This window comes from Ochotona princeps, chromosome 12 (assembly GCF_030435755.1).
Source record: "Ochotona princeps isolate mOchPri1 chromosome 12, mOchPri1.hap1, whole genome shotgun sequence".
Lineage (NCBI taxonomy): Eukaryota > Metazoa > Chordata > Mammalia > Lagomorpha > Ochotonidae > Ochotona > Ochotona princeps.
Window position 1 is genome coordinate 61,076,420 of NC_080843.1, and position 13,314 is coordinate 61,089,733.

At 38.3% G+C, this 13,314-nt stretch overlaps 1 protein-coding gene across 2 annotated transcripts in view; it reads left to right on the forward strand.

Annotated features, from left to right (window-relative positions):
* UBL3 (ubiquitin like 3) overlaps positions 1 to 10,421 on the forward strand; it is a 60,933-nt gene extending 50,512 nt beyond the window's left edge. For both annotated transcript variants that reach the window (XM_012926700.2, XM_058670913.1), the window contains exons 2-5: positions 2,486 to 2,594; positions 6,401 to 6,487; positions 9,454 to 9,531; positions 10,131 to 10,421. In XM_012926700.2, coding sequence (XP_012782154.1) covers positions 2,486 to 2,594; positions 6,401 to 6,487; positions 9,454 to 9,531; positions 10,131 to 10,183 — 327 coding nt within the window. In that variant the 3' untranslated portion in view covers positions 10,184 to 10,421. The remainder of the gene's footprint in view (positions 1 to 2,485; positions 2,595 to 6,400; positions 6,488 to 9,453; positions 9,532 to 10,130) is intronic.
* Positions 10,422 to 13,314: the final 2,893 nt, after the last annotated feature.

Genomic DNA, 13,314 nt, shown 5'->3' on the forward strand with positions numbered 1-13,314 from the left:
TGGTGGCTGCCTTCTCACTGTGTCATCCTCACAGGTAGCAGATAATAAGTTTTGTGAAAGGTTAGGGTGGAAATTAGCATCCCTGTCCTTACAGAACCTTAAATAAAACTTATTTAAAAGGAGTTAAGGGGAGATTAGCACCCCCATAAAGAACCTTAAAGACTTACGTTTTGATGGGTTGAGCTTCAACATACAACCGTTTAGAAGACACCAGTCAGTAATGACTGGACAGTTGGCTTTCTCTCATATAATATATTGTGGATATCTTACCACCTAAACTAATATCTCCTGTTACCTAACACCAGCTTAGACTCCTGTGATAGGATTCTCTCATTTTAAAATTTTTATATTCAGGGACATTGGAGAAAATTAAAAGTATGCTTTAATGTTGTCTATAGGTTTTGAAGACTATTTTTTCATTATTTTTTAATATAAGAGTCCAAAGAAGATTAAGATTTATTTTTATTTTTATTTGAAAGAATTAGAAAAGGAGAGACAGAGATAGATTGTCCATCCACTGGTTCACTCCCCATATGGCTGCAGTGGCCAGAGCTGAGCTGGTCTAAAGCCAGGAGCCAGGAGGACTTTAACCACCCTCTTCTGCTTTACTAAGGCCATAAGCAGGGAGCTGGATGGAAGTAGAGCAGCCAGGACATAAACTGGCATCCACATGGGATGCCAACTCCACAGGCATAAGTTTAGTCTACCACACCATAGTGCCAGCCTGCAAAGGAGATTAAATTTAAACTTAAGCAGTCCCCCAAAATACTAATTTCATATCATTTACGTAACTCTTAAAAAGCTTGAATTTAATCACTGTTTTTCCCTGGCTAAATAAGTGTGTATGGTCAGACCATTATAGAGTGTACCAAAATTCCTTGGGCATTAATGATTGCTTTCTGCAGTAGTTTGAAGCCATTAAAAGATATAAGCTTGGAGTCTAATAAATCTTTATTGATATTTATGAATAAGGAGATAGCCATGAATAATACTATATGAGAACTAAAACTGGAATTGTGTTGCATAAATGTTGAGTACTTTGAAAAATCGTTTATTATTTGCCGTAGGAAATCAGATGCTTTTTATTTATTCATAGGTTTAATCATTTTTGCAAACTGCTACTTGAGCTTGTTCAGATGGAACACACACAGTTTCTGGATCCTATTACTTTACAGCATTGTGATTTTATCAGAGCCTTCCCGTATCGAACTCCTTGGTATACTTTGACACTGATTAGAAAAAAACAGCAAGAAATTCTTACTGGATGTATCTCTTGGAATATAGATTCTTTTTTCTTTTGAATGGGTTTTTATTGAAGTGTCTATACATTTAAAAGACAGCTTTTTATAAGGAACCTAATTCCTTTCATGGTGGATGGAGTCCAGTGGCATTCCACTGAAGGCAAAGTTGTTTATTTCTGGTGAAGACACTTTATGTAACTTTTAATATGTGTTCAAAGTGATAACATTGAGGGAGTGCTCTTGACCTTCCTGTCTTGCTGATTCTGCAGCAGATCCCAGTTTATTTATCATAGACTCTGGCATCTTAAAAGATTTTCTGGTATTTTTGATCAGAAAAACAGTGTTGGTCACTGAAGAAGAGAACTTGGGTGTAACCTGGACCAGGCACAGCTGAGCTGCTGTGGTGACTTTTGCTGCTCTTTATAAAAAGGAATGAGGGTAGATTGCATAGACTGGGGCTCAGCCTCTCATAAGGTCTCCTTTATACTTTGAGGAGAGGCCCAGAGCTGCAGCAAACCACGCTGTGTTTCTGTGACTTACAGAGTAATGAATGATGGGATAGTTTTTAAAAATAATAATTATGGTAGGTAAAAATTAAGAAGTGAAGGATTTTGGAACATATGTTGAGGGTGGTGTAAGTGAATATTTATTTACTTGAAGTTGTGAATCTAGTGGGTCTCAAACATGACAAATCTGTTATTTTCCTTACAATTTTCTATGAGGGTAAGTTTATGTCCTTTGTTCTATATTCCCTATCTAATTACTGAAAACATAAATGATGTGTAATTGTTGGTAAGGGAGCTACTATATTGACTCCTCAAATAGGGATGATAAAATGATTTCGAGTTTCTGGTTAATTTGGTTGGAGTTTGTATAATTTTTAAAGGTAAAAGGTTGAATAAAACTTATTAGCTGCATGTATTTTGTTAGGATGAGATGTAACAAAGTCAATACTCTTTTTTCAATAGAATATGTGTATTTCCAGGGTAATAGTGTGTATTCTAGGTAGTTATATTGGTCTTTTATTATAGCAAATGCATTTGCCACACATATACGTAGTGGAAAATGAAGTCTTAAGAAATCCCTCTCTATTAAAAAAAAAGCCTTATAGAAATGTAATAAAAAACCCACAAAATGACATTGATAATATTTGGAATATGATTGAAGTGAAAAACCTACGAATCATGTTTTCTACCTTAAAAACTTCTGGAATTTATACTAAATGAATCACTGTCTTCTTTCAGATAAATTTGCGCCTCATCTTGGTAAGCGGAAAAACGAAAGAGTTCCTGTTTTCACCTAATGATTCTGCTTCTGACATTGCAAAGCATGTGTATGACAATTGGCCAATGGGTGAGTTCGGTTTTTCTTTTGAAAATGAATAATGTTAGTTCTTTATGCACTATCTTGTTTCATTACATTTTTGGGGAAAATTATGTAGAAAAACGAAGGAAGTGAGAGTGGAAGGCCTAGGGTCCCAGGAGATCACTGCATCTCTAAATTCCCTTTATTTTGTGCCAGCTATCTCACTCCAAAATGAAAGGAGCCCAGAGCACAAAGCACCTCTTGTGTTTTGTTTGCCTTGGAACTGTTCAAATGAAAATGCAAAGCATTATCTAAAGAGCAAAATGCAAAATAGATAATACCCATATACTTACATTCACACCCCCTTCAAGTATCAGAACCTGAAGGGAAAGAAAAGGTGTCTTTGACAGATTCTGATAGCTTCTCCTTGGTCTACTGTGTATGTAACTTACTTAAAGTTAAGCTTTGAGACTAAATGAATCTCTAATTCATGTCATTTCATATTCTCTGCACTCCGAAAATGTCATGAAGCAGTACAGTCCATTTTTGCTTTCTGTTTCCACGCCAGTGTTTGCAGCAGGGATTGAGGAGCATGGATGTGGTCCTATTTCTTGGACCTGTTTGCGATGTGCCAGCTCTGACCTGCCTCCCTGAAATGAACTTGTGCTTTCCTTTGACACTTTTTATGCCATATACCATTAGGGCTCTGACTCTTAGAGCTAATTTTACTTGACTTTATTAGTAGAGGCAATTTGAACTTTTGAAGGACAAGATTTTTTTCCCCTTTTTTTTAACAAGGCAGTGTATAGACAATGAATCATTTTAGACCAGTGTTTCTCAACCTTGAATAATATATGGAGACGTTATAGTGGAAAGAGGCTCTTTCAGGTTCCCTAGCAGTGACTTCAATTGCTTTTCCTATAATGTGTCACTTTAAATGTAGAAACAGCCCAATTAAAACTATATCCATGAAACTAAAACAGTTCTATAAAGAAATGCAATTATGGGGCTAGCATGATAGTGTAGCAAGCCAATACTCTGTCATTTCAGTATCCCAAATGGGCACAAGTTCTAGCCCCAGCTACTCCACTTCCCATGTAGCTCCCTGCTTATGACCTGGGAAAGCAACAGAGGACCACCCAAATGCTTGGGCCCCTGCACCTGTAAGGGCGACTCAGAGAAAGCTCCTGGCTCCCGGTTTCGCATCAGTTCAGCTGTGGCCATTGCTGCCTTTTGAAGAGCAAACCTTCAGATGGAAGATCACTCTCTGTCTCTCCCTCTTTCTATGTAACTCTTTCAAGTAAAAGGAAAATTTTTTAATTAAAAAGAAATTCAGCTATGACTTGAAAACTGATAGTATTGAAATTAACATTTACATTCCAGATAGTGCATTTTTTTCCACAGACTGCACAGTGCTGGTACCATGAATGCTGCTGTTCCTGGTGTGCCTGTGCTGCTGCATGGTGTGTGATGGCTCAGTTAGCCGGATTCACAACACAGCTGCCATTCACATAGTGTACACGTTGCCATTCAGTCTTCTCTTACAGTTTATGTGGTAAATGAACCTCTGTTCTTTCCTCATTAGCCTCCTGACAATTAAAAAAGTGCTGGCTGCTCAACACCAGCAGTCATAAACCTGATATGTTCATGGGCACACAATGTCAAGGCTGCAGGTGGTCATAAAGTAATTATTGGAATCATCCAGATAATTTCTTCCAAATATTGTTAAAATGAAAACACCACTAAAAAAAATCTTGATGAAGACCTTCAGACCCAAATTTAAGAAACCCTGATTTAGACAAATACTTTGAATCGGGTGTTATTGGGTGTATGCTAGTAACGCATGAAAATTCCTTCTGTCAGCCTTGTTTTACAGGCCTCTCCCGGTTTAATATCCTTGGAGGTAGGCAGAGACAGCGTAATCAACCAGTGCAGCGTGTGGAGGTTGTGGTGCAGTGCGATACCAGCAAGCTATAGGACTCCAAGTCTCTGCAGCAGTTCTGTAAATATTGTTGGACTGTCTGCCCCCTCCCCTCTAGATTGGACAGTTACCGTCGTTCACTTTTATGGTCATGAAACGTTTCCATCTTGATCAGAAATGTTTTATTAGGCAGTTTATGGAAGTGGCAAATTCAAAGTAAATCGTAGTTTGAACTGATTTTCTAGAATGGGGAAACTCTGGGAACGGTAAAGTGAGAGACAAGAAGGTGTAAGGTGTTTAAGAGGGGAAAGGGAGAAAAGCCCCAAGATTTGAGGCAGAAAATAACCAGTTCATTTTCCTCTATTGGTTTCTGCTTGAATCACTAACAGGCAGTAATTTTATCAAATTCATGCTCATCATTTTGAAAACTCAAAAAGTCAAACAAAAGTCTCTACTTCCTTCTGTATCCTTCCATCTGTCTATATGGCTAGCACTCACTGCTTTTGTAATATTTTAAACTTTATGTAAGCAGTTAGTAAGAACTTCTATGGGAAGCAAACACATCATATTGAAGTTGTTGACAAGGATGACAGTGGGATTCTAATTGTTATGTATAACCAAAAGAAAATTATGCAACTCGAAATTTGTGGTAACCCCAGGGTTTTAAACTACCGTTTTAATTGAATGGTATTACCATACCATAAAGTTTTATGCTAAGTTTAAATATTTTGTTATCCATTCTACTTGTTTGTCCTTAGATTTTCTATGTATACTTTCTTAGATTCATTTGTGTTACACCTTCTAAAATTTTTTTCTGGGGGTTTTCATTTGGGTAAAATGAACTAATATTGTGTCTAGTTATGTTTATTGGCTTTAAAAAGATAGAAAATAACGTTATGTAAAAGTAAATACTTATTTTTTAAATATTTTCAATATTAATCCGCTAACTTATAAATTTTTGTTAAACTTGTTGGTTCCAGCCTTGAATATGCATTTTAGCAGGTACAGAAACTAGATTATATTCTGTGTTAATTATTGATAATTGAAAATAATATTCAAGTGGTGTATCTTTTATTAGGATTAAAATTTTCCTAACTCATTTGCATATTTTGAACTAACAGATTACTTGATATATATATATGAAGTATAAAGTATATACTTTAGTATTCTTTAAGAAGTAATAACTAGGAGGCCGGCACAGTGGTATAGCAGCCTAATGTAACACCTGCTAGCACCAGCGTGGCGTATGATCACTGGTTCAGGTCCCGCTGCCCCACTTCCAATCCTGTTCTCTGCTTATGGCCTGGGAAAGGAATGGAGGATGACCCAAATGCTTAGGTCCCCCATTCCCATGTGGGAAACCAAGAAAAAGCTCCTGGCTCCTTGCTTCTGATTATTACAGCCATTTGGGGAGTGAACCAGAGGATACAAAACTTCCCTGTATCGTCTCTTCTCTCTCTCTCTCTCTGTCAAATCTCCCTTTCAAATAAAAATAAGTAAGTCTTTTTTTAAAAAAAGTGATATCAATCTTGCTGCACTGCCTGCTGAGAGTCACAAGCAACCAGTGTCCCACTGACTGTGGACATGCTGGTTGCGGGCTGAGTGACCCCTATCCAAAAAGCTTGGGTACAGAAATGCTTTTAGAGTTTCTAGACTTTTTCAGATTTTTGAATATTTACACAAAGCAAATGTGAACATCTAAAATTCAGAGTGTTCCGTAATTGAAACATTTTGAGTGGCTGGTCAGTGTTTAAAATAGCACAGATTCTCTGAGTGTTTCTGACTTCAGATTTGGAGTTTAGGGATGCTCAACCTGTACCTCATGTTTGGGAAGGTCTTTTGTTGTATATATTCTCACTGATTCAGAGTTGAATTCTTAAAACCTTAACTGTATGTGGAAATGCATTTAACCAGATCACTGGGTTCTTTTCAGACTGGGAAGAAGAACAAGTCAGCAGTCCAAATATTCTACGACTTATTTATCAGGGGCGATTTCTACATGGAAACGTCACATTGGGAGGTAATAGACGCTGTCATGATAGGGCCTAATGTCTGTGATGAAGCACTGTTACTTGGTTTTAAATGCTAGTGTCTTTGCATTTACTAAAACAATAATAGATTCAAACTGAATTCTGGCTGTTGTTGACATGCTTACTCTTTCATATTTTGCATTCTATTGAATTAATTTAACACTAAGTGGGTACTACTTTATGAAATGAGTTCTGTGCCAGTGTAGTAGGAGTTCATATGTACTCCTTTATAAATATAATTTCATTGCGCTTTTGAATAATGTAATTTAGATGTAATATTTAAAGTTAAAATCAGAAACCGTAATTGGGAGAATTTATAATTGGTTTTAAAATGTAGTAATGAGGGATTCGTTTTCATTTGATTTCAACTTTATAATTACTAATTATTTGAGAATGACTGTAAATGACTTTATGAGAGCAGCAGTAAGAGATTATAAGAGAGTGGGAGAACAGATTTGGGAGCCATACTCTTCAAGTTGTGTGCTAACTCCCTGCCTGTTGGCTGTGTGGCCTTGGGCAGTGTCTCAGCCAGTTGCCTCATCAGTGAAATGTAATTAGAACAGCACCCACCTTCTAGATTGGGAGAGGCAAATTGGCTTATATATTTGGAACACTTGGATCCCTTAGAATAGCAGGTGGCATTTGGTGAAACTGTTAGCTGTTATTGTTCTTTAGGGGTAACTGGAGAAATGTAGCTCAATAGTGCCCCCTTAGGGGAGCATTTTCTGCTGTCAGTAAGACATATTTTTTTATTTTGTTTTTCTAGAGATTTATTTATTTTTACTGGAAAGGCAGATATCAAGAGAGAAGGAGACACAGATGGACCTTCCATCTGCTGGTTCACTCCCCAAATGACTGCAACAACTAGAACTGAGCTGATCTGAAGCCAGGAGCTTCTTCTGGGTCTCCCACTTGGGTGCAGGGAGCTAGATGGGAAGTGGAGCTGCCAAGACATGAACCAATATCTGGTGGGACCACGGCACCTGCAAGGGGAGAATTAGCCATTATAGCCATTGCACCCAGGCACAGGGAATTTTTTTAATAAGTATATTTCACATATACTCACATAATTGGACATATGTGGGCAAATGAAATGAGCTATTTAAATACCTGTTTCAATATAGTTTCACTTTCTTTTTTCTGAACCTAATAATGAAATATTTACCCTATTTTTTCTTTTTTTTTAAAATTTCATTATATGACACAGTTTCATAGGCTCTGGGTTACCCTATTTTTTCTTAGAGGTAGAATATTTCTATTCATTCAGTGTGTAGTCATTGAGTACTTACATGCTAAACATCAGAAAGGTTTGGGGCTGAGTCTTCACTCAGGCCCCCAGGCATCACATGGGACAGAGATGAAACCCACTGTGTCCCACGTCCTAGAGTAGAAGAATGCAGACGCACTCCTGGCAGTATCACTCAGTGCAGCATTTCCGGATAGTCTCACTTTCTGCAGTGTTGGCACTGTTCTAGAAAGTGCTGCTCTCTTCTAAGAGATGACTTCCATTTAAAAATAGAGCTTTCTGCTTAGAACCAGACAGGAAATGGACAGCTTGGACTCACATATACCTTACTTGGTAGGAGACAAAGACTAGTTACTCCTCACTAGGGTATAGAAGATTTTTCTGCACACCCCTCCTAAAACTGTTTTGCACCTCAATTGCTAACATATGGCATGTTTGAGTTATAAGCCTGTTTGGACTATCCTAAAATTCACCAAGTTCAGTAAAAATCATGCTTGAATACTATAAGCTGATAAATATAAAAATGAAAAAAGACACAAAGCAGCTGAATAGTACCCTTTAACCATTTTAAGGCGTATAGCAGCCAGTTGTGTATAAAGTAAAGTTGAAATGTCAATGAAGTAGTTACAGGATGTGGTTAAGAACTTGCATTTTCTAACATTGGTCACTCAATACTATGTCAATTAACTTCATGATGTTGTAAATTGTTGTTGATGTTATGTTGTGGCTTTTCATTGGAGGGGATGATATTCTGCAGGCTCTACTTTCAGAACAGGGATGGTTTCCCAATGAAACTGTTGAATTTATCTGGACAATAAGATGCTGGACTCTATACATGGTACATGCTTGCAATGAAAGAACCATGACTGGACATGAACTGTACTACTGTAACAATGTGGAGGAATCCACCATGGGGGAAGGGCTTGAGGAGGGGTTGGGGGAATCTCAGAGCCTATGAAACTGTGTCATAAAACGGAATCTTGATCTGGAGCTTTCCTTAAGTTGATAGTCATTGAAGAGAAGGCAGTTTGAGGTGTCAGGACTGCAGCATCCCAGCTGTGGGAACAACTCTAAAAGTGTGAGACTGATTCCGTTTATGCACAGAACAAGGATTTACTATAAAAAGTGAAGTTGTGTTCACTTCAGTGGCTCAGCTGGGAGATATGCTATCGTCTGTGTGTCTGAAGAGTTACATAATGAATATGTATTGTAAGTGAAAAAAAACATTTAAAGACTTGATTGGAAAGTAGTGATCATTAACAATGCCAACACAGTGATTCTTTTCATCTATCCTTTTCAAATAAATTATTTTCTAAGAATAGAAGGTTGAAAATATTTAAAATTATATTTATCATTTTTTTGTATTTCTAAATTAAATATACTTTCCTCTTTTAAAGATGATCTGCTGTTATGAGCTAATGACATATTTTCTTGTGTCCTCTTCTTTAAATAATGTGGATGTGTGTGTCAAGCTAATGGCCATATATGGGAAGAGGAGTTTTTTAAATTATAAATGCTATGCCTGAATATAGAAATATTCATTTAGTTCTGCACAGGAGATGGTCTGTCTGTTAAGTTCAGTCTGTGGAGGAAATCATACAAAAAGCAACTGGTCTTTTAACATGATTTCGGTGCTGATTGATGATTTTAATAGATCAGTGTATCAATGCATATACAACAGCTTGTTTATTTTTTCTGTTTCTTTTGTAGCATTAAAGCTTCCCTTTGGCAAAACAACAGTGATGCATTTGGTAGCCAGAGAGACGCTGCCAGAGCCAAACTCCCAAGGTGAGCTTTGTGCTGGGGAAGTGACGCATGTGGGCACAGAGACACGCATTTTGCAGTGGTTGGATTCTTTGGAAATTCTGTGAAAAAGGAAATTATCTTTGGAAAGGCAGATTTACAGAAAGCTCTTCTGTCTGCCGATTCACTCACCAAGTGGCCTCAAGGGCCACAGCTGAGCTGAGCCGAAGCCAGGAGCCAGGAGTTTGTTTCAGGTCTCCCACGCGGCTGCAGAATCCCAAGGCTTTGGGCTGTGCTCTGCTGCTTTTCCAGGTCACAGGCAGGAGCTGGATGGGAAGTGGAGCATCCAGGATACGAACTGGCACTCACTCGTATGGGATCCCAGTGTATGCAAAGTGAGGACTTTAGCCACTAGGCTACCACACTGGGCCTGAGAAAGGAAGTTTTCATAGTTTGTGACCAGAGCTTGTCAGATAACCACTTTGGAAAAATGCTAAAGTTAATATAGAATTCATTAGCCTTCTAATTTTAAAAATGTAAATATCAAAAAGAAACACTCACTATCCTTGGATGCCTGACTTCTGTTCCTTTAATTCTACCAGAATTTTGATGTGATACTCAAAGCTTTTCTCATTTTTCCCCAGGTCAGAGGAATCGGGAGAAGACTGGCGAGAGTAACTGTTGTGTGATCCTGTAGGGCTGAGGGCAGGTGTGAGCGGTGCGGCTGTGTCATGCTGAGGGCACAGGCGCGGCCCACCGGGGCTCCAGAGACCTCCCAAGCTGCCTGCCTTCACATCCCCAGAGCTGACCTACCGCACAGGGCCGTCGTCCTTTCTCATGAAACTCAAAAGAACCAGGAGCATTCTTCACTATGATTTTTTATTTCTTGTCTTATTGTTTGTGTTGCGTAGTTTTAAAATATATTTTAAAATACATTGGTTTTTAAATACAGTCGATATCCAGGGACAGAGTTAACAAGCCCTTGTCGGAGCGGAAACTGGTTTGCTGCCACAAAAATTGTCATCACCAGAACAAATCAAGTGTTCCAAATATAGTTTGCACTAAAAAGGATTGACATTATTTCCTCATCCAGAGAATTTGTTAACACTGTATTGTACCTGGAAATGCTCATGTACAATTCCATACTGGAAGACACTCAGCAGTTACTGAAGTTAATGACTGGACCAACGTGAGAGGAGGAGCTGGGAAGCAGAGGCAGATGCTGGGTGGATGCTCCACCGTCAGCTGTGTGACCGTGCCGGCACAGGATGCCCCCCGAGCGTGACTGTGCTCCCAGCGACCAATGACAACTCCAGACAGGGTGCCCATTGTGGAAGCGCTCAGTGGAGGGCTGATGACCCCGGTGTTCTCCTCCCACACGTGCACTGGAATGCTGCAGTAGCTGAGCGCCTGGTCAGATAGCACAAACAGGGGCGAGAGTGCGTCTCCGAGCCTTGACTGGGAGGGGACTCCTGTCGCACCAGGGCTTTCATTACTGTGCAGACATGAGAAAACCTCGTCGACCGATCCGTTTTATGTGTTTGAATATCAGCAAATGGAAATTTTCCTTAATAATTGCTCATCTGTAACACTGTCCAGTGTCAGGCTTACTCATTAGAGAGTTGAGATGAATTCTTAAAATTCAAAAATCATATCTCCATAGGACTAGTTTTATTTCTTTATGTAGTCTGCATTGGGTTATCAGTGCTTGCAATTGTATTAAAATCAAAAGCTGATTTTCAAGGCATATGTGGTTAAGGATGCCCTTCATTTATTTTGTACCAATAATTTAAAGATTGATATGCTAAAAACAATGTGCACAGCACTGAAGCATGAGCTAGTTTCCTCTAAACCTGTAAAAATATGAAAGATTTTATATTTTTTCACTGGGAAGAGATTCTTCCTGGGTGAAATTACAAATAATATGTAGAATATATTTAATAAAAGACTTATGAAACACCTAACTATATAACCTAAATATAGATTGGCGTGTAGTGTATAGAACAATATTCCACATAAGTAACTTTAGCCTTTTTAAAAATGAAGTTGCAGGCTGACGTTATGTCCTGTCCTTAGCCAGAAGTGACCCTGGCCCTCACGGACTGCGTGTCGGTGGGCTCAGTGCAATCAGGTTATTTGATTCACTGTTCTTGCTTTGACACAAAAGCTTTGTATGCACTAGATCTACAGAGACACTGTTCATACTGATCAGAGTTAAATTTGTATAGAGCAGAGTTTTAAAACGAATGTAAATAGCACTAAACATTTCTTTCTGCAATCTGTACTTATAGATTCTTTATGTAAACTAAATAAAAAATGTAGTGCATTTTGGTGGTCATTTTATAGGTTTTAATTAGGTTAATAAGTGTTAATGCATTGTCTCATCCATGGTTTCTAGTTTTTTTTCTGAATCTTTAAAATTCATTTAATTAATATTCTGTTCTTGGTTTGGGAGTATTCCCAGTGTATCTTTGCTATTTAATCTAGTTAATTTGTGTGTGATTACACAATGGATAGAATTATGCAGCTTCTGTTTTCACTAAAGTGTTCTAGTCAGAAGATGTTAAATATTTATGTGCTTTGTTAACTAGCTCAAATGTGAATTCTGTTGGTGTGGACAGAAGAATCTGGTAGTTACTTAATTGGACAGTTAAGCCATTTATGGCTCTGTTCTTTTGTAAGACAAACTACTGGTAATTATTTTTAATACCTATTTTAGTTCTAATTACTCTTCTTTTTTTCCCCTAAAGACAGTCAGTTAATTATGGTTATTTTTTATGATGGTTAAATATTCCTTTGGTTTTCAAAATTTTTTTTTCTGTATTTCCTACATTATATATTTCCCTTTTACAGGACCTCAATTTAGAGTTTGACAAGCGGGATAAACTGGTTCATTCATAGAGAAAGAATTATGTCATTTAATATTATAGTTGTACAAAATTTTTAAAAAGTAACAGTAAAATTATATACTGAAAACACCAAAAATTTAGATGCCTTAATAGTGTGTATGTGAAAATATTCAACTGTCCCTTTAAAAATAACTCTTTGGACTGGCTGCTGGTTTCAGATATGATTGATCGCTTCCAAGGCTTCTGTTAAATCCCTTGGCCAAAAACAGCAGCTTTTCCACCCAAAGGTGAGGGCGGGGCAGATCCAGTGCTGCACACAAAGCCTGACCGGGCCTCAGGCCCTGCCCAGTGCTTGCTGTCTCCATCTCATGGTTCCCTCTAGGAGTCCCTGTCCAGGCAGCAGCAGCAGCGTTCTTTAGTAAAAGCTCAGCATGTCCCTCAGTCTGAATTATTTACTTTCTAAGATAAGTTGTATCTTACCATGAAAAATGCGGTAGCTAACATCACCATTTGCATTCAGTGAAGTTTTTTCATAACAAACTTTTATCCTTAGTTTTATGAAGTCATCTTGACCGATTGTGGTAAACAATGTTCAATGTGAAAAGAAATTAAAACTTTCTTTCTCTATTGTAGAATCTCTCTCTTCTTTTAAATGGCTTTTGTTCATAATTTAGATGTATTTTCCTGTTCTTCATTGTTCTGCTATCTTTCTCCTCTTGTTGTCTTCAATGTATTTTATCACCCTCTGGAGGGAAATGCAACTTGGCCCCAGTTTTTGCTATGGCTCTGTTTTACCCTCACCCTGTCTAAGGGTGACTGTTACAGGCCTTTCCTCCACTACCCTGTGAGGATAGCCGTTCTTAAGCATGATGGGTGGGAGGGGCACTCAGAGACGTGCCACAGACTGCGAGCGGCTTTCTAGTGACCGTGGCCCAGGACCCTTGCACGTGTCTGGGAAGGGACTGACTGGGACTACTGA